At 39.8% G+C, this 22,255-nt stretch overlaps 2 protein-coding genes across 4 annotated transcripts in view; one reads left to right on the top strand and one right to left on the bottom strand.

The window, feature by feature from the left end:
- Positions 1-992, bottom strand: part of mcam (melanoma cell adhesion molecule) — a 53,986-nt gene extending 52,994 nt beyond the window's left edge. For all 3 annotated transcript variants that reach the window (XM_022753838.1, XM_022753839.1, XM_022753840.1), the window contains exon 1: positions 821-992. In XM_022753838.1, coding sequence (XP_022609559.1) covers positions 821-884 — 64 coding nt within the window. In that variant the 5' untranslated portion in view covers positions 885-992. The remainder of the gene's footprint in view (positions 1-820) is intronic.
- A 10,880-nt stretch (positions 993-11,872) lies between these two features.
- rnf26 (ring finger protein 26) lies at positions 11,873-15,915 on the top strand. The gene has a single exon (XM_022753853.1). The coding sequence runs from the start codon at positions 12,353-12,355 to the stop codon at positions 13,703-13,705; it is 1,353 nt and encodes a 450-aa protein (XP_022609574.1). The 5' UTR covers positions 11,873-12,352; the 3' UTR covers positions 13,706-15,915.
- Positions 15,916-22,255: the final 6,340 nt, after the last annotated feature.

The raw sequence follows: 22,255 nt of genomic DNA, 5'->3' as shown, positions 1-22,255 counted from the left end.
GTGACATCTCATTTTGTTGTTTTTTTTATTTTTATTTATAGCTACCAAACAACACTGGTGTGTTTACTCACAACATACATGAAAACGCATTCCAATTAAGAAAGCAGGGGTGAAAAGGGCACATCCACCTCAAGGCTACCTAAATACCGTATAATATATAATACATGATCAGTTAGTGTTGCTAAGCCACAGCATTCAAATTAGTGTGTGGTGCTTTAAGTTAAAAAATAAAATAAAAAAAAACTATTTTCCATCTGAAAATCTACTTTGTGTGAGAAGAAAACATTTGAGCACATACATAAAGCCAGGGTTACAACAACAAGCAACTGCAGTGACAGGATGCTTTGCCAGCCTATGTTGACTTTGACTGAAAAATAATGGAAGCAAGAGGGGGCTGTGCATGATCCCATCTCTACAATTTACACATGGAGCTGCACCTGGGCTGGGGTGGTATCAGCTCTGCAAGAAGGTGTAGTTTCTGTGCAAGCAACAGTTGACTTTGGACCAGTTTTGTTGGCAAAGATCTCTTTAAAAAAAAAAAAAAAAAAAAAAAAACTTCATGGAAATCCCAACAAAAAATTTCGGTTGCCAGGAGGTAGCAGAGAGAAGCAAACCCAGACCGAACTCTCCCTACATCACATGCAGTTTCTAATTTCCTTTCGAGATAAACTTCTTCTTACTTTGTTTTCTTTCTGGGGGTGTTTATGATGTTTGTGATATTTCTTGGCACAAAAGTTTGCAAAGCCAACACGATACCCCACGTTCACAGTCCAAACTCCAAACCCTCGTGTTGCACGGATCGTGCTTCTCAGGCACTCACCTCCCCAGGTGTGAAAGAGGACCAGGAGTCCGACGAGCAGAAATCCAGCGTCCCGTACAGCCATGGTTGTTGATCAGTGCTGCAGCTGTCTGTGCTGGGGTGTGTGTGTGTGTGTGTGTGTGAATGTGTATGGAGGGAGCCTGATAGGGGACTAGTCCTCTTGGGAAACTGTATGAGACACAGAGAGAGAGAGAGAGCGAGAGAGCGAGAGAGAGAGAGCTGCGGTGTAGCGCAGGGAGGCAGATGAAGAGACAGGAGGTCTTCCACTGTAAAAAAAAAAAAAAGAAAAAAATGTCCGTCTGCACGAGTCATTCATGCGCACACTCGCAGCACAGTCGCTCTGAAATGCATCATATTTTCTCGACACTCGTTCTACTTTGAAAAACTCAGTCTTAGCTCTTCTCTGGCTTGTTAGTTAAAACAGCAGTTCTAAGCCCGAGTTCAAACTGGTGGTTATTTTTTTACAGTGTGCAGAAAGAGAGGCACTTCAGGGCGGAGATCTGCAGCGGAATACAGTATTCAGTTATAATTTACAGCACCCTTTTTTTTCTTTTTTTTTCTAGCAAGAGATTTACAGGATACATGTTCTCGCCAAGGTTACAATGGCTTATGTTTTCTCAACAGGAAATCATGACTGGTAAAGGATGACTGCCTGAAGCGAAGCATTGGCGTGAGCTTGGTGCGAAAGACAAGGTGTGGCAGTTGTAGGTGCATTTATCATTCAGGACTGGGGCTCAGTTTTAATCATTCCAAAGAACATGGTCTAAAGTTCATGGCAAAAGCAATCAATGAGCAATGATTGAAAATGATTGCTCATTGATAAAGTTAGAAACAACAGAATATCTTTCTGCTTTTGTCTCATGCAGGGCACAGCCTCCATCTGGGATCCACAAAAGTTTCAGCCACTGATTTCTTGCATGTTATCGCAATAGCAGCATATTTTCCCTCCTCTGCTAACATTGATGCGGCCTGCAATGTCCTCCACCCTGTTACAAACCGGCTTCAGACACAGCACCCTCAGTCTTTATGCCAACGTAAAAGAGGCATTCAACTTAGCACCTGGTGCACCTCCACCCTGTGTACGGACCTCTTGTACGCAGGGAGCCAGCAGTCACTAACACAGTGGAAAGATGGTCCGATGAGGCTGTGGTGGCTTTAACGATTGTTTTGACTCAACTGTGTGAGAAGTACTTTGTGATGATGATGGGAAGGACGTTGGCAATCTTACACACTGCATAATGGACTACATAAACTTCTGTGTGGAAAATGCTATCTGTACGACCAATGGAGAAACTCCAACTCAGTCCCATGGCATTCGGCTTGACCAATGGTGAAAATATGATCACTCTACTGTGATCACTCACTCAGTCAGTCATTCACAGTCCAGCCAAAAACTCTTCTCTGCAGAGCCTCATTTACGTCCAAGAGACGTCCATGACGCAGAGCAATGCAACATACAATCTTCCACAAAGAATGCTCCGACCTGTTGTGGGCTATATTGTAATGCTTCACCTGTCTTATCCAAACATCTGAAGCGCATCTTCAGCACACTCTGCTTGTAAGTAACAAACAGAGCTTACACACGTTTTACACTCGCCTCTGTTGCTGCATATAAGTATCTTGATAATGAGCCCTTAAAATAAATAATTCTTTGTTGGTCAGTTGCTTTCTGCTGCCTCGAGATAACAATGTGCCCAACCACACCTCATTTTAAATGGTGTGGTCAGATGCGTGTATTTGGTATATTAAACAACATGGCTGCTGGATGGAATAATGACAACTGTGTCGGTCTGAAGCTAGCAAACACACTTGTCTTGTACTTTGTGCTTCTTTGCGCCTGGTGTAAGGTAGGGCCCATGGTATGTATCATCTGTGTGTGCTTGGTGACCTCGAACTAATTTAATGATGATATCAGGGCTGTTGTTTGCAGTGGTGTGTTGCTGGTAGCAGATGCAGGCAGGATCATAATAATCACAATCAGATTTATTGGCCAAGTACATTAATACACACAAGAAATTTGTTCAAGCAACACAGACAATATACATATTATTTATAGACAATACAGCTCTATAAAAGACAACTAATATACATGAAGTGCAAGTGTGTGTTGTTGTGCAAACAATGTGCATCATCTATGGGAATGAAATTTTGATGTTTCAGTATTTGTGCAGTACAGTATTTATAGATGTGAATGGCCCAGCTAGCCCACTAGTATAAGTGTACAGGGTTCTTTAGCGCCTGTCGGAGGGGAGGAGTTGGAAAAGGTTGTGTCCAGGGTGCAAGGATGATTTTTCCTTGCCCATTTCCTGGTTCTTGAAGAGTACAAATCCTGGAGGGTGGACAGAGCACCGCCAGTCACTTTTTTCAGCTGCCTTTATTGTTTGTTGCAGTCTGTTCCTGTCCAGTTTTGTGGCTGCTCTGAATCAGACTGTGATGGACATGATGCACCAGTAGCTGGGCTTCTTTGAGGATGGAGTTGATGTTGGTAAGATAGGAGAGGAAGATAGGATAGGCAGAAGCACAGGGAGGGATGAGGACTAAACATAACTCCATCCTGCATGCTCCATAGTGAACGGATGCAGCTGCAGAGTATCTTTAGTCTCCAACTCACTGTCATTCAAAAAGCTAAAACGATGTCTTGTTTTGGTGATAGTCATCGGACTGTCAGGACAGCCTGAAGCAGGGCATCTCATTAGTAAGTTATAAGTTTTAATGCAGATATTGCATACTGTGCATCTGCATCTGCATAGTGTGGACTGTGAATAAATATTAGGGTGAGGGATAGTTTTCTTTGGGCAGTTACACGTCAAGATACGATACTTCCTGAAGTTGTTTTGTTGTTTTTGAGACAGTTTAAGCAGATTAAATCATGTCACATACATTTCTCTTATAGCATGTCAGCATACGCCATTCAGCTGAATTTGCCCTCCATCAATAACTGTTGCACAGATAATCTTTATCTATATCTAGGAACTCATAAAACTGTGAATATGACTCCCTCTGTGTAATAGATGCCAAGCTTAATATGAACATAATAAGGGTGCTGAATCAGACTGACTCCCTAAACAAACCATGGAAAAACACAGTGCTTGCCAGAGGACAAAATCTCATTTACATGATGCTGACCTTGTGCGCTTTGGCTGCGGAGTCCGCTCTGTGATAGGTAAAACAGTTTGTAAGAGCATATACATAGTTTTAACTGTCAGGGTTTGGATAAGTGCAGTGAGGACATTTTCTCAAAGAGGAGAAAATGACACAAAATACTGTGCAGTTGACCATCTGGCCAGATACCAGGAGGTTCTGGCTTGCTTGATATAAATCAACGTTATTTAAAAAATTTAGTCCGTCCAAAGTGCCACAAATTGAGCACAGTACATTTACACAGGAAAATTAGCCATGCAGTTAATAAATTAGACTACAGTTTAAATGATTAAAATGATTGCAACCTGATGGATTAATTACAGATAAAGCCCAGCTTAGAGCTATCAGACCTTTGAGCCTGATACAAAATAAATATTTGAGAGTAACAAAGTCTCATGATGATATTGACCATTTGATATTTAACGTAAACACATACTGTGACTCAAACATTTTTGATACGATCCCATAAATGTGTTAACTGATCTCGGATGTTTTTGAAGTGGCAGTAAATTGTGCAGACTGGAGGGTTGTTCCACTGTCTGAAGCTGCAACAATACTCTTCATTTTAAACCTGGTGTTCGGCACAGCCCGGAGCGCTTCATCAGAAGACCTGAGTTACCAATGCGTGTTACAAACATACAACACTTCCTCACACTCCGAACAGACAGGGATAAAAGCTCAAACTGTCAGTGCAGTCAGAGCACTAATTTCATCTTAGTATTATTGGATCCCATGTGAACTGTCACAGTCTGTGCAGTTGGACGCACATCAAAGATGGATAGGATGTGTGAGGCACACTTTGTAACCTTTAATGCTGGAAAACACCGCTGTGTCTGCCAAGTGGACTGCTTCTGAGTGAAAGGGCCACATAGGAAGGAGCACGCAATGCTACTGAAGTCACTGATGCGATGGAGTCCACAGAGGAGACAAGGTCTGCTTCAGCTGCACAGTCAAAGTCCTCAGAGGAAGAAGCTGTTTTCCAGAAGTATGGCACAGTCGTGTTTTGTTTTGTTTGAGCCTTTTCCACGTTGTTGTGGTTTGATATGTCTGGAAAAGAAAAAGAGAGCATGCTGTCCAACAAAGAATGGATACCTTACCTTATGTGCTTTCTTTAATTCGGGTTTGATCAGGACATTTGACTACAGAAATGATCATGTTTCAAAAATATTATCTTTAGGTTTGTCAAAAATCTGGGATTTGTTTTTCTGTTTTCTCATTTATTTTCATTGATCTATTTCAAGCTGTGGTCTTTAAATATGTTTTTTCATTTGTTTTTATTTGGTGGCAACCGAATAAAAAGGCCGTGAGAGAGCTTCAGGGATCGTTTTCAGCTTATTGCTTATTGCTGCTTTTGTCTACCTCTGTGTGAAATCATAGACTCGTTTAAAAAATGAGTACCAATTCCAAGTGGTTAAATCTGCAGTCATTATTGTGAACTGCATATGAGCCATAAAACGCTGTAAAATTTAACAGATGTAGCTGAGGAGGCACGGGCTGAGCAAGCAGTCAGTTGTTTACCTGTCGAATAGTGGCTGCATCAGCAGATGTGTCTGTCCAGTACCTTTAAATAAAATTCAAGCCATTAAGTGATTCTTTTATGTTTTTTTATATCTACTAGTGATGCCCTTTTTCTGACTCTGTTTTGGGGAAAACAAACATCATAAAATAAAACTTGGTCATGATCAAGAAGAGGGTCCAATTGTCTTGTTAATTCAGCATTAAAGGAACAGACAGCTCAATTATGGGAACATCTAAAGCTCACTAACACATTGTTTTGGTCTTTGTTACTTCTCTTGGCTGTTTGACCTTCACTGTGCAGAATGATGTATGTTCAGATTGTGATACTAAAAGGCTGTTTTCAAATTCATCTGCTGAAAGTGGAAAGTTTCTCTGTGCTCATTTAAAATCTGAGTTTTGTTGCAGAGATTTGTGATGCACAACTAGTCTGAAAGCCATTCCTGGTCAAACAACAGGCAGCTTACACAAGTGTGATGTGGAAACTTGAAGCTTCCAGTATACTGTATGTACATTTAATGTCATTTCAGGAAAATAGGAAATAGCTTATCCAGTAGTTAGACTTTTTCAAATGAAAGAAAATTGCATTTAGAAACCAAAATCATACATTCATTTAATTCTTATGAAGGCTAAAAATCTGAAAATCTGAAAGAATCACACCCATGGTCTCTGTGCAGTTCTTTATTTTGAGGGTCTGTTATTTCTAAAAGTTCAGAGCAGGTGGACAGCACAAAATTAAACAGAAAGGAAAAAAGAAAGTGTGTCTGCTTTTAGTCGACAGGTCCTTTAGTCTTCACCAGATATCACTAGTGTTCTGTTTTTCTTTCCCTCCTAAAGCTATAAGAGGGGATCTGTTGGTGGAGATATGAGCTCTATTGCTCTGTTTAGATGGAAATATGAGGTCAATACTGATAACATATCTGCCCGTCTCTCTCTCTCTCTCTCTGAGCCTGCTGTGATGTTGTGTTTATTTGGTCTTGTGTTGTGGGGAAACTCAACACAACATCCTCTCTGGATTTATGTTTCGCTGCCGCAGAGAGGAAAACAATTGCAATTGTCTGATCCCTCACAATGTGCTTTACATTGTGCTTTCTACCTACAGTAGATTACAGTATTTATCTGAAAACTACCAAGTATCCCACAGCAAACGACAGGCCAGCCGATACATACTAACGTTACTGCTTTTTAAAACTGATTACATATGGATGTACAGATGGGTGTAAACCACTGCGTCGATTCTTTCATTTCCTTTAGGGTGAAGCACCGTCCTTATGGTGTGCATTGATAGCAAAGAACTGGCTGTTCTCAAAACAACTACATTGTTCTGCCACTCAAGGTCATTAAATCATGACTGAATCTTAAGGGCTGCCATGTGACTTGGGTGTGGCACAAGGAGAATGGGTACAGTATGTAAGTAAACATATAGAATCTGAGAACTTTTTTCAGCAGCCCTCTTAAAATTCCTGGTGGACAAATTGCAAGAATGTCCCCCTTTCGCCTTTTATTTAATATGATACATCCTGAACAGGACGTTTGGGAATACCAGGGGGCAATGGGTTTGGGAATGAGACTCGATGAACAGGAAAAGGCCCATTCCCTCCCCCACAAAGTTCCCAGGGACTGCAAAGCCCTGAAACATCTTACAGGACCTGCTGACTGGGGAAAACCTCCAGCTTTCAACCATTAGACTATTCATATTACTCCTAAATAAATCTTTAACCTATTTTCCCATTGATGGTTATATTAAATCCCAAAATGTCAGACTAATTCTTTACATAAAATAATGTTTAATTTATAATCAAGTATTGCATCTCTATTGGGTGTAGTCACACACCGTTTTGGTCTTGAACCTGGCTCCTTTAATATATCCACTCCTGGTGCACTGACATGAATGTCCTTACCATGCACCCCTATGTATGCCATTCCTCAGTGATTGATAATCACACACGACTTCTGTTTATCTCTCCGGGGCTCACAGCGCTGTGCTCATGGACTGAAGAACGCCTGAAGGAAGGAAACAGAGGAAAAGAAGTCATTCTTTCCGAGCCACTGAAGCCAGACCCAAGAGCAAGTTGTTTTGGGGGGTAGTCTGTCCGGCATGAGAGGCGGCTATTGTCCGAGTTGCTCCAGAGGACGGGGGGCTTTTGAGCGTACACTGGTATGGTGAGGGGGGGAAGAGTGGGAGAGAAATTTGAATTTCTGCTAAACTCCATCACAACAACAGGGATTGTGACAAAGAGACACTTTGATAACTCCATGGGCCAAGACTTGAACATTGCTTCTCCATGGTGATTATATGTAATAGGGGGCATTAATCATAGTAAATCCACCCACTGACATGTTTCTTCATTGTTCAGGCCTTGGATGATTTTGGTGTTAAAAAGAAGAGAAAAGGAAGATGAATATTAAAAAAAAAAGGCCTATAAAGGCTAATGACTGCAGTTTAGTAATGCAATTTGTTATCTCTGCTTGGGGCAATTGTAAATAAGGGAAAATGAGGATTATAGACACTGAACAGACACTTACACTGCACAAAAATCCCCAGTTAATCAAGTCTTTTCTGTAGGAAAGATGAATTAGAAAGATAATTTCAACCTTTTCCCAAAAGACTTGTTTCAAGAATCTTCCAGAAATGAGTGTCTGGATCCTTAAACTTGAAAGAATAAGGAAAGTCGCTGCTTTAAAATCAAGAAAACTGAAACTGGACTTTGCTGTAAAATTGTGATTTAGATTTGAAACAAGTAGAAGAATAATGGAGTTTTGCAGTGCAGCTCGCATAGCTTTCATTCTTTCAAATAAAGACTGTATACAGCCCTTTGAGCTCTTCCATCTAGTTTTGTGATGCCATGTTGTCTGTCATCATATGGATTCAGTGGCAAGTTACAGCTTCATAGAGTGACATGCTTTTCTGTGCTTGGTACTAGAGATCAAATGATTGATTTGCTTTCAACGTTTCAGAATTATTTCAGAACTAAGCTTAGAGCTTTGACACTTAATTACAGCCCAAAAACTTAGTCTAATGTATTAGAAGAAGGTGGATGTTACCGCCGTCAAACAGTGAGTGAAGCAGCACCCTAAAATCTTGAAAGATTAGAACTAAAATTTTAGCTCTAATTTTTGATAACCAATCCCAGGAGTCAAGTTGTTTGGTGTTCATTCCACCTTAGCTGGACTATTTGTGTGATGTCCGGCCTGGGTTATTTGTTGTTTGAAATCCACTTACCTTATTTACATTTACTCATTTAGCAGACATTTTTACCCAAAGTGACTTACAATTGAGGGACATCACTATGTGTTCATTGTTGTTTTACTTCCAGCCTTTGTGTTTTTTCCCACCTGTTTTCTGCATTACCCTCGTTTCATCAGCCGACTGTACAGCCTTGTCTTTGCACTGTAGTTAGTCACGCTTTCAGCTGTTCCAGTGTCCAGTTGTGTATTCCTTGTATATGACTTTTTGCCTGCTCCCTGTCTTCTTTGTTTGCCATGCTGACTGACATCCTGTGTATGAGCTCTGGCTTTCCAATAAAGATTTGGATTTTTTACCTCTTACATGATATTCTGTGTGATCCTTGAGTGCATTCCTGTGATTGTTACAGCGTGTGGTATTAGAGGGCTGGGTTATGATTCCTTCATATCTTTGTTTAGTTTTAGTTGATTTTCTTTTGGCTTTTTTGTTATGTTGTTTTTGGTTTATTGTATATTCATTTTTATCTGTATCAATTTCTGAGGAGGGAAGCATTGTCTTAATAAAGTGAGCTCAGCTGATGGATGGTGAGGGATTCCTTGGTTTTCTTCTCAAGTCTTGATTTTTTGAAGCCATGCACCTGACTTCACAGTATGCAGGACTTTTATTGAAATTAGTGCCTGAAGCTTGATAAACAAAATGGTTAATCAATTCAGTTAGAAAATAACTAATAAATAATAAATAATTGTTGTTTGCAGAACTATTTGAAGTGTAGAGAGAATAAATTATTAATCTTATAAAAGAAAAAAATATGATTCAAGTAATGAAAACATTAATCAATTGCAGCCCTAATACTGACTAAACAATTGATCTTACTGAGGTCATTTTTTGTCGCAGGGGCAGAATAATGAGTCATGAAGCAGGAAGCTACTACTGCATCCTGCAAACTCATGGACATCCTGCAGATGCAGAGACAAGGTCCTGAGAAGATGACTAAAAGAAGAGGAATGTCATGCCAGGGGCCTCCACAGTCTTAGTCACCCCATTCTTATCTCTCTGAGGTACATCAGTAAAATCATCACTGCCTCGATTTCTGCAGTGAGTCTTTTGTCCCTCTCAGTTTGCCATCACTCCCTCTATCGCCCTCTCAGCGTGCTGCAGAGGCAGCGAGGTTGAGGCGAAGGGCTTCTGTGGAATGCAGGGTCCTGCTCTGGGTCTCGACCAGTCTGCACTCCACTGATTTCTGCTGTTTAGAGTTTGTGTTTTCCCAGAGAAGCTTCTGGTCTGCCGCCTACCCCCTGTCCTCTTTCTAAAACACACACACATGTATTCTGAATGTAAATTTATGTGAGTCCAGTGTACTGGCTGGCAGCCAAAGTAATCACTGAATCTGAGGATCTGAACTCTAAATCCCAAAATAAACCACAAAATCTGGGAACATAACGTAAAAAGTCCCCCTCAACTTTGCCATGATGACAGATTTTCCAAGATTGTGGGCAGAGTGGTCTGTGCAACAATGGTTACTTTAGAAAGTTGACAAACTATGTTCTAGTGTGTGTGTGTGTGTGTGTGTGTGTGTGTGTGTGTGTGTGTGTGTGTGTGTGTGTTTGCCTCAGACTGTTTGTAGACATTATATTCTATAAAACATTATTGAATTCACCCTATAGCTCAAAGCTGATTAAATACAGAAATTTGAATGCAATGCACAAGGCTATATTTCTAGTATCAACAATTCTGCAACTGTGCCCTCAAAGCAGTGAGGCAGAAAGTAAGGTGGAAGTCGAACCTGCAAGTAATGTTTTTATTTTGTGGTTGTATGAACCATAAGCACAATTCCGCCTTAACCTTGAGGGAATATATAAACATTTTGGGAAATATGCTTCTTAGTTTTCAGTGGGGAGTGAGGGAGTTGTGACGACTTTATGAGAAGTTTATCTTCTAAAATCACACACAAATGACACAGTCTGTGTTGATTTTCAGACAAAATGGCTTTAAATTTGATATTAAACTGAATTTTAATATCAAAATTAATAATTTGTACCTTGGCAGTGCGGGAGAGGTTTTAAAGGAATACTTTGACATTTTTACACAATTGACTCTTCTTGTTGAGAGTTAGATGAGAAGATCAGTAACGTTCTCATGTCTGTATTGTAAATATGTACTTATAGCTAGTAACCAGTTAGCTTAGTGTAGAACAAAGATTTGAAGGGGGGAAACAGCCTGTCTGACTCTATGCAGTTCATCTTTGCAAGAAAAAAAAGCTCAGTGCTGAGCAGCTCAGATGGGGAGGATGAAGCACAAGGCAAGGAAGGAAATATTGTTGATATTGTTCAGGACTGCACTTTGTGTTTCATTGTCATTGAAATGGCACTGAGGTAATGGGAGACAATAGCTCAACAAGTGAGATCATGAACGGGTTGGGGACATTGGAAAATACTCACACACACACACACACACACACACACACACACACACACACACACACACACACACACAGGGATTTATATTTTTAACAATTTTTATTTATCAAATCTATTTTTTTAATCAAAACACTTGAATTCCCTAAAAACAAACAAAAAAGCTACTCTAATTCCAAATTCAATGAGAACTGTGTGGGACACAGAATGCCATCAGCTGATGATGAATCAATTATTCTCAGGTGCCTCAATGCTTCCACTCTACTGTAGTTTTATTGGTACAGCTGTTGCCAGTGTCAATATAACTGTTATGTTATTCATTATTAAACCATCACTATATCAGTGTAATACTATAATATCATTATCATACTACTGATATATTTTATTATACTATTGGGACTATTGCTGTATCTCATCACGTTATTATCATTTTCAATATTATTATTAGGCAATACTAGCAGCAGCAGTAATAACAGTAATTCTACTCATTTTTGTGTGTAGTTTATATGCTGCACCTTACCTTGAAATTAACTGAACATAACTAAACTCATCTACAGGAGAGAGAGAGAGAGAGAGAGAGAGAGAGAGAGAGAGAGAGAGAGAGAATCAGTCCATAGTCATAACTATAAACTAAACTTTTTGCAGTTTAATATGCATTTCATTCAGTAACAGTGTTCTTTACTGCAGTGCACGATACTGTGAATGAGCTAAATGAATATATGGATACGTATAAATTATTTTATTTTGTAAAACGCACCGGAAAGAGAATAGTAAGGTCAGCTGACACGACCAAAACAAACATGGCGACGAGGGGAAAAACGGCAAACATATTGAAGCTTTTTGTGTGTTTTTCCTCGTCTTTCTTGATTTTGCCTGTTTGTTTTTGCACATTAAATCTTTTGTAAAGTGACTGCCTGAATAATAAATAGTTTCTGGAACATTTTCTGAACGGAGAGCAGAGGCGAAACCCCCAAAATCAACGGAAGTTCCTGGCTATCTTTTGAAACCAAACATCCGCTTCTGTGTAACGCGTGTGTTTATGGTGTTAGCTCGTCATTTTAGCCGAGCAAAGATGAAGCGAAAATGAAAATCAATTCAGTTTATCGTTTAACAAAACGCGGAATGGCGTGCGGGTTCGGCTAACACACGGGACGAGCTAACTGCCTGAACAAGATGTAACGTCCGAGTGTCTCACTCTGAGCAAATAATCAGGACATGGATTTTGCCACGGAGACCACCTGTGAACAAAGATCGATAAGCTGAAGATACATTACCATGGGTTTGGTGAACGTTGTCATCTCCACCATAGGAAAATGCCTGGACGCCGTTTGTTTACTCCTGGACCTGAATTTTCTCATCGTCCACACCGTGGTGCGGACTCTGCTGGGGGTTATCACCTTCATAAACAGCCTGCCCAACCTCCTCCTCGCCTCAGTGCTGGAGCTGGGAAACTTCATCGTCTTTTGCCTGGTGTCCATGGCAGAGGCGACTTCCAACGTCGCCCACAGCACTGTCACCATGTTAGGGAGCTTGGTGTTGGCTCTGGAGGGGCTGCTAGAGAGCCTCAAGATGGTGGGTTACCTGTCCATTCACGTCCTCTTCCGGGGGAAGGAGCAGTTGTGTCGAGGTCTGCTGTTGGTGCTGGAGGGCTGTGGCATCGCTGTCAGCCTGGTGGTCTATTTCACTAACACGGTGGTAAACTTTGCACTCATTGCCACTCAGAATGTGTACCTGGCGGTGGTCAGTGTGTGGCAGACAGTCTCCAGCCCGCTGCAGAAGGTGCTGGAGCTCACGCTGACCTCCCTCACTTTTCTGTACAGCAGCTTGGTTGGGACATCAGCTTTCCTGTGGTCGCCCTGTAAGCTGGTTTTGGACTTTTTGGTTTCACTGGTGCACATGTTCATCAGCATCTTCATACTGAACATCTACGGCCTCCTGCTCACAGTCACTATCGCTGTGACTACCATGGCTTACCTGAACCCAGCACAGACCCGGCAGGCTACTGTGCGAATTCTGGATTACATCAGTTCTTTTCCTGCTCTGCGCAGACTGCTTCTGGCTCTACACCACCTTGCCTCAACTTTGCGGAGCGCCCCACATGTGATACATGGTAACGTGCAACGCCTGCAAAGGATACTCCATCACCTCTACCTACTGGAGAGAGGACTTTGGCAGCAGCTGATGCGACACAGCAGTCAACTAGGTCTGGTGCTTAGGACACACCTCCACAGGTACAACAACAACAGAGTGCGAGGCGACGGCGACCCCGGCGAGGAGCGGCGGGGCCCACCAGATGGAAGAGCAGGAGATGGAGCCCACCAGATGGAGATGCTGGATTTAGTTTTCCCCTCCTCCAGTACAGACAGACCACTAAAGAAGCAGTCATCTTCAGGCAAAGACTGTAAACCTCTGCCTGCTGAGAATCTGCTGACTCTACTGAAGGAGCAGGAGGACAGGAAGAAGTGTGTAATCTGTCAGGACTGTACCAAGACGGTGGTGCTGCTGCCGTGCAGACACCTCTGCTTGTGTAGAGACTGTACAGACATCCTGTTGAGGCAGCCTATCTACCAACACAACTGCCCGCTCTGTCGACACATGATCCTCAACACTATGGACGTGTATCTATGAGGGACCAGTGGAAGTATATCTATGGGTTTTTGACACTAAGGAGCCTAATAATCAGTATCTATGCTTAATGTTTTACCACAATTGAATTGATGCTGTATGACTTATGTTTTACCAGGTTTTGTTAAAGGATACGTCTGGTGACATTCTATATTTATCGTGCTGTCAACAAATCCCATGATAACAGCAAAAGTAACAAAGCATTGATAACTCAATCTCCCAGTACTTTCTGCTTCTCTTCCCTGACTGTGGTACTCAGACCCAAGCCTATTCGTTCCAACTGAAGATATAATAAATAAACGCAATAAATCTTAAATAAAACAGCTCATAAATGTATTGTTTTATTATTTTTTTTAAACAACCTAAAACAACTGGCCTCTGCAGTTTTTAACAAATTTCACAGGAGTAAACAGAGCAAACAGGTGTAAATGGGCTGTGACTGGTTTTATCATTTGTTCTGGATTTATTGATAATAAAAATAGAGAATATCACCAGACTTATCTTTAAAAAATTGGTTTCTGATCTGTGTTCTCTGCCAGCAGTTCAGAAGAGAAATACCAAACACATGCACAGGCGCTGAAGTGCCACCACCAAATAAAGAGACCAGGGTTGCAACGATTATATAACGATTATTTCCATTATCCATTAATCTGCAGATTATTTTCTCAATTGATTGTTCAGTCTAAAAAAATATATAATAAAAGAAAAAACAAGCAAAAAATTTTTGTGAAGCTAGAACCAGCAAAGGTTTGGCATGGCTGAAACCATTAATCCATTTCCAAAATACCTGCAGATTAATTTTCTACCTATCGACTGATTAATCAACAAATCATTGCAGCTCTAAAAGAGACTGCAAAATCCTTTTCCAAAAATGTAGCTGGACTGTTTCACCACTGTCCACAATTAAATTTCTTTCGTGTGTGTGTCCTTTGCGCATTGAACTGTGGGAGAATAGAAGGGTTTTTTTTTGTATGCACACTAACTGTTTACTTCATTTTGTTGCTTTTAAAGTGTGAACACACAACATACTAAATATCCTGCTTAAAATAAGTCTGTAAGGTGGATTTGGGTCACAGCTAGAGTCTCTGTTTTGGCACTGTAATGCGCCTGTTTAAATGATTCAGTGTTGCCACGTTGAGTCTCAGGTCTTGTAGCCATGGTAACCCATAGTTGCCCCCCCTTTCTGATGCTGAAATGCTTACCACTGCTCATATCTTAAAAACAAACTGTGCTTTATTGCATGAGCATACAAGTGATTCCACACATGCTGTATATTTAACAGTGTATTCAATGCGACACCATGACTTTTTGTTGCAGTGGAAGCCTTTACCATTTAAATATATGTCAGTAAATTTCTGTGCTTCGTAGAGCCATGTAAAGAGTTAACAAAAAAGTCTCCTGTATTTTAGGAAAGTGATTTATAATTTTCCAGTCAGTGATGATAAAATACAACTTTATTCCATTTATTTGTTCTATTGATAGGGCTTATTCCAGTCTTCCATCAGTGGCGTATTACAGTCACCACCAACACATAATCCATAAAAGGTTTTCCCTTTCCATTGCCTTTGTAATAACACATAGATTTCTGTTTTATAAAAGGACCATAAACTAATAAGGCTTCACAATTTCATTTGCATTTGTTTTTCATTTGTTGCTGTTGAGGCTGAAGTGTTGATATTGATCAGTGTTTAAGGTTTACAGGGCAATTTTGTGACACCACTTAGTGTATTGATGTTGATGGTGGGGGGATATGCAGACATGTGGGGAAAGTGCTGTCTGTCATATGCCCTCATTTGCTTTTTGAAAAGTTCTTTTTTTTTTCTTTAAATAATTTGTATGATTAGAAGACATTTGATTTCTGCATTATATTTGTGACTGGAGCTAAAACATTACCGTTTTCCTTGCTACATTTCACAGATATCATTTATGAACGTGATCTGAATGTCAGTTGTCAAAGATTTCTGGAGACCAGACTGTAGTCATTATGGACTACTACTTCTCTCAGGTATTCCTAAAATGTCAGTGTACAGTATAGCATTCCTAACTAGAGATTGCAGTGAACTGAAAACCGGCTCACGTGACCATCATCTGTTGCTACCGGCAGCATGTATGACACAGTGTGGGACAATGTGATTTGAAGACATGAATGTAACATGGGTTTTTTATTGCTGTGGCTGCCACATAATGGCAAGTCCTCTGTTGATAATAAATAAAAAGAGACAAAACAGTTTCAGGATCTTCTTCACCAACTTAACAAACACATTATACATGCACATGTATAATATATACATATATATGTATATATTATATATATATGCACAACAGGAGACACATGTATATCAAACACTTGAGTTAATTTATTAGGGCTGCAACTAATGCATGTTTTCATTTGTTGATTAATCAATTAATCTATAGAGTGTCAGCAAAAAATGCCCACGGAAGTTCCAAGAGTCTGATGTCTTAAAGTGTCGTTTGTCCTGACAACAATCTGAACATATTCATCGTAGGATGATTGAAAAGAAAGAAAAACAGATTATATTAACATTTGAGAAGCTGGAACCAGTGAGTTTTTGCTCACAAAATGACTTAAACAATGAATCAATTATCAAAATGAGTCAATCAACTAATCAATCAATAGAATAATTATTTCAGATCTAAAATGTATGTACATTGAAGTAACAGAAAATAGTTCAAACAAATAAGCAGGGCAACTCTAATATCCTCCCAGCCACAGATTAGTTTACAGCAGCGTGTGCTTCTGCATTGGCAAAAAGGCACATATTTCAAGTGCTGGCCTCTCCGTCTTTTACCAAATTTGGTTTTACTGATTTTGCCACATTTTCATGATGCCCACACAGCCTGCTGTATGTCTGAGGGGGTCCCTCTTATGCAGACTGTGATGCATTCAGGGGGGCTGGACACATGAGATTACAATTTTTTTTCTAAGATAATGATATTTTAAATAGATAATGCAACAGCTGAATTCAGAGATAGGCTAGTTCATGTCTTGGGGCTGTAGAAGGGTTGCAGGGTTAGAAGGGGGGTAATGGTCATAAGGGACCACAATTCACCAGAGCTTTGCGGTTCACAGCTTCAGAGGCTTCATTCTTGTTCCCAATGTTCTCTCTAAAAATATCCCCAGCTCCACATTAGACATAAAGATAAAAGAATGGACTTAATGACATCAATCTAGAATATATTTGAATTTTAGTGGGGGTTTTTTCAATAAGAGTTTGATGTTATTAATGATTAATTGTATATTAATTATTTATATTATTATTATTAATCATCTTTTACTGTTGATTTGATCCTCTCATCTTTATAACGGAGGTTTCTACTTGATGACCACAAAGTAAACTAAATGTTGTTAACTGGGATCAGAAAACAAATCCAGGGGCTGTTTATTGTCTCCCGACCCACGAGTCCAGCCTCTGCAGTGTTTATGTGTTAGTTGTAAATGAGGATGGTGTTAACAGAGGAGAGGAAGTTTAATATCAGGGGAACAGCAGGGAGGAGTAAACTGAGGAGAGCTTTATACCCCAGGGATTCGACCTCTTCCTTCTGACCCTGGTGATCCTGACCGAGAGCAGTGTGGGAACATGTCAAACTCTAGTGCACTTTTCCCTGCATCACTCAGGCTCTACTTTTTCTGTTCATGACCACTGCCTCCATTACTTGCTTTGACTCATGATTTCTCCATCATCTCTACATCGTGTGCTTTAATCTCAGCGTCTTAACAAGTGGGAAAACCTCTTCAAAACCAGAAAGGTTCAAGTGATCAGAACAGTCAGTGTCTGCCCTGCTAAAACATCAAGAAGGCGAATAGCTACAAACAGCAGTCCTGTGGAGTTGACCTCGACCACTGACCTCCCTGTGGGGGGTCATGAACAATGAGAGCATTTCCTTTCTATCTCTGATTTTGGCAAGCCTCATGTGACATGAGCCCTACATCATGATGCAAAGAACAACAGTTTAAAAGAGACCAACATTTCATAGACAGATAGTAGATAAAATATGGAGATTTAGAAAAAGTGAGAGGAGACAAAATAGAGAGGAAACAGTGTCAGTGAAATGAAAAAGGAAAACAACCGGTTGACAGTAATGTGATGAGATAAAAGAGAAGACACAGGCAGCTCATTAGCCTTGGCCTCAACCCAACCCTGACTCCACTGTAATTAAGATGTTTGTTCCAGACCATCCTGATAGCCTTGAATAAATGCAGTGTGTGATTTATGGGTGGCATACAGATTAAAGCTGGGGACTCCTGAAGTAGGAAGCTGGATGATGGCCATCAGGTCACAGGGCCGGTTAGGAGCCCCCACTTCTCACCCCATAGTACTTGAACTTTCACCTTCAGACTGAGAGAGAAATGAGATGCAGTGAAATGTATCACTGTTTTCACACAAAAAGACAGAGTACTCACAAAATGATTCAAATAGAGGATCTGCTAGTGATTTAAATACAGAGCCCATAGAAAACATTCACCCTTTGTTTCCTAGATTGAATCAAAGGTGATTTGATGTTGCTTTTTTGACACTGATTAACAGAAAAAAAAATCCTTTAATGTCAAACTGAAAACACATCTCTACAAAGTCATCTAATTGAGCTACAAATATAACATACAAAATATATGTTTTCATCAGGGTTCACCCCCTTTAACTCGAATCAACGCTGGTGCAGCCATTAGAAGTCACCTGTGTCAAGTCAAGGGCTTTCAGTTGATGTATAACATAGATGTAGTCAGTGTCCAGGCAGAATCTACACCATGAAATGAAAACTTTTAATGGGCATTGGATCACCCAAGAAGAACACAAAAGTTAGCTGCTCTTACAAACCTAGTTCTTTTGATAACTGGTTAAAGTAAGAGTTTGCTTAGTCACTACGTGCAGTAAAAAAAAAAAAAAAAGGCCAAACACTCAGTGAATATCCGTTTCAATAATACCCTCCAAAAGACTGAACTGAGCATTTTTTTCTTCAAAGAAATCTTCCCAGTGATTACCTTACAAGGGAAACTGAAGCTCAAAGGAAACTTCAGTGGAATTTCTTCCAGATTGTGCCACAGCAGCATAACTGTAGTCTGCTGATTAATATTTGTACAGTAAAATATTTCATTAAACTTTACTTTAAACTAAAGTTCAAATGTTGATCTTGAAAGTCCAAAAACAACAAAAGCTCTCTAGATTACTTGTGATTACTTACTGTTTTACTCCTCAGTGCATCCTTTAGAAAACTAGGATATGGGTAGACCTATAAAGGAACAAATTAATGAGAATACATTTAAATCCAAAAGCAAATAAAATAGTCCTCAATGTGTAACCCAAAGTCAGAGAAGAGCACAGCGAGGTCTACTTATTGATCTGTCCACTCTATGTCTGAGCACTTCATTTTGTGCAAATATTTTCTCCATTTGAGGATAATGTCCATAAAAGTTCCAATAATTTATCAGTGATGTATTCATTATTTAAATATGCATAATTGGCTTTAATTTTGTGTTGATAATCTCTTGAGAGCAAGTGTCATTTTTCAAGTGGTTGATATCTGGTTTTGAAAGAAACCAGCTTCATTTCTTTTTCTACTTTGTAAATTCTGTTAAAGGAAGATTATGATCAATCAATGCTGGAGTCACTTTGGAGCAATTAATAAAATGCCAATGTACCATACATTCCTGTCTGATTTCTCAGATGCACAGCCACTGTTGCACTCATCATAAAGGCACCTCGGGTCTGTTGACACAGCTGGTAGAAACGATAAGTCCTGTCCAAATAATCTGAAGCGCAAAATGATGATGCTTGACTCTCTCCTTTGCAGATGTTCCTTCAAACAGTGTTTTAGCTGCTGAACACTGATGCAACACTGCCCCCTGCTGGATTGAGTAACAACATCAACTTTAGCTGAGCCACCTCTGATGAAAGTGATGCCAAATCACTGAGGAAAACATCACTGGAAACAGTATATTTCCTCTAGATTCTAGCTGCATGACTCCCATCATTTATAAACAGATCTTAATTTTAATTTGGAGAAACCCTCTCACTGAGGACAATGAGGTCATGTCCTTGTTTCCTTGTTTCTAGTAATTTGGGGGGTTTTGTCGGCATGAGAAGTTTATATTCTACAATTATACACAAATTACACATGGGTAGGTTTTAGACGTTGTGATTCTGTTTTGTTTTTTTTTAACTAAATATCTTTAAATTTGTTTCCAAATAAACTTGAATTATAGTCCAGGGTTCTATTATTTTACCACAATAATTCCTTGGCAGTATGGAAAAAGCTTTAAAGGAATAGTTTTTGTGTGCTCTCTTGCAGAGAGTTAGCTGAGAAGATTGTTACCACTCTATCTAAGCTTAGTATAAATACAGGAAACTGGCAGAAACAGCTAGTCTGGCTCTTCAAAAGGCAAAAAAAATCTGCCTACCAGCACCTCTAATGCTCACTGATTAACATGTTTCATCTGGTTTGTTTTGATCCATATAGAACTGAAGTGTCAAATCCACAATTTGTGTGATCTTCTGTCTCACAGTGATAACACGATTGTAGGAATGTCTAAATATTTCCAGTACAAATGGGTATTTTGGGTAGAAGTGTCAAAATATTTCTTCAAAACATCATGTAGGGACATAAAATGTTCAGAATATAAACTAACTTAAATAAATTGATAATGTGAGAGACATTTTCGGTAGTTAGTCAAATATACAGTGGCGGGGTTCAGCTGGGGGAGTTTTGATCTAAGTATTTTCTAAAATCATCAGTCTGGCCCTGCCTCTTCTACAGTGCATGTACACACTCTTGTCCATCATATCATCTCACTATAACTAAACCCTATCTGCATCTACATTTTAATCCAGATGTCAAACTCTTGCCTAACTTTCCTTCCCCCAAACAAGCCCCCCCCCCCCGCCCAGCTCTGTCAGAGAGTGATGTCATTGTCTGCTTGGCACATCGGCTTCAATTTACAGGCTGTGAACTAATGGAAATAACTGATTAATGCCAGAGGAGGATTGATTAACTCCCTGCTGCTCTCATTCTACCCTAGAGGGAAAAGTTATGAGGATATATTTAGACCTTAATTATATGTAGGAGACTTGGGGAGTGAAGGGAAAATAACATTTCCTCATGTCTGTGGTGGTGTATTTGACAGGCACAGAAAGCCGTCCATGGTGTGGTCTTGTCACTGTTTACCCTCCTAAATAAACAATCAGGCCTCAAGAAAAAATGACACAGACAATGGGAGAGGCTCGGCTCAGTAAACTGGGAAAATAATACGTTACTTTTGTCATAAGCTATCAGCAGTGATGGAAAGGAGGAGATGTCTTACATTAACAAGCTCACAGTGTTGAAATGTACAAATCTGTCAAGGTACTTACAGCGTTTGGTGAAATCATTAGGCAGAGGTAAACAGAGTGAATCCAGTGGAAAATGAATATTTTCCAGCCTTATTTCATTAAGGTAAAAACCAGAGGACTGGGTGTTGGATTTGATTAATAAAAGTTCCACATGGAAGTAAATCAATCAGGCAGAGGTGGAAAATTACTAAGTTAATTTACTCTAGTGCTGTACTTTTGAGATGTGTACTTTTCCTTTAAACTTTTACATCACTGCATTTCATAGGGAAATATGCAGTTTTACTCCACTACAGTCATTTAACAGCAATAGATACTAGTTATTTTTAAGAGGAAAAACTAGTGGTTCCTGATCTTTTTGCCTTGTGATTCCTTACAAAAAAGTCTTTGTTTTGTTTCAGATGTCCGAGTTGATGGCAGCTGCAACAGTGATTTCCCCTCTAAACATCAGAGATGGTTTCATTTAAATAACAATTTGAGGCTCAATTAGGTAAAATTAAGAAAACAATAAGAATAAGCAAACCACATTAGAGAGAAATCCAAAGTAATTTTTTTTTTTTTTTTTTTTTTAACCAGATTAGTCATCCCAAAACCCTGAAGATTTTATAAGTATTTATATAGTGCCAAATTATAACATTCAAATTCTCAAGGCACTTTACAGAGTAAGTTCAATTAAGGTCAAGTTCCCATCATGAGCAAGCACTTGGCAACAATGGAAAGGAAAAACTCCCTTTTAACTGGGAGAGACCTCCGACAGAATTGGACTCAGGGTGGGTGGCCCTCTGCCTCAACTGGTTAGGTTTAGAGCAGAGGATTGGGGAAGAGAGGAGAAAGAGAAAAGTTAGACCAAGAACAACTGTAAACACTGTTGTATTCAAGCACTGGGAAACTGCTTGTTATATACTGTGATAAACCCTCAACACTTTTAGACATATAAGCGGCCTCTTTCTCTCAGTCTTAAATTGGATTATATCTGATATGTCCGCTACAGATTTCTTTGTCTCCCTTGCTTATCACTCCCCAGCTAACACATGGGGTTACTCAAGGATCCATTCTGGGACTTATGCTGTTCAGCCTTTATAGTGCCACTGGGAAACATCATCAGAGAACATGGGGTCAGTTTTCATAGCTATTCTTATGATACGCAAATGACACCAGCCCCACTGATAAACTGGTTCAGTGCATCGATCAAATCAGCCTGTGGATGTCTCAT

The sequence above is a fragment of the Seriola dumerili genome, unplaced genomic scaffold, assembly GCF_002260705.1.
Source record: "Seriola dumerili isolate Sdu_G_001 unplaced genomic scaffold, Sdu_1.0 BDQW01000199.1, whole genome shotgun sequence".
NCBI lineage: Eukaryota > Metazoa > Chordata > Actinopteri > Carangiformes > Carangidae > Seriola > Seriola dumerili.
Note: the sequence above shows the minus strand (reverse complement) of the source record. Positions and strands in the feature narration are given on the sequence as shown.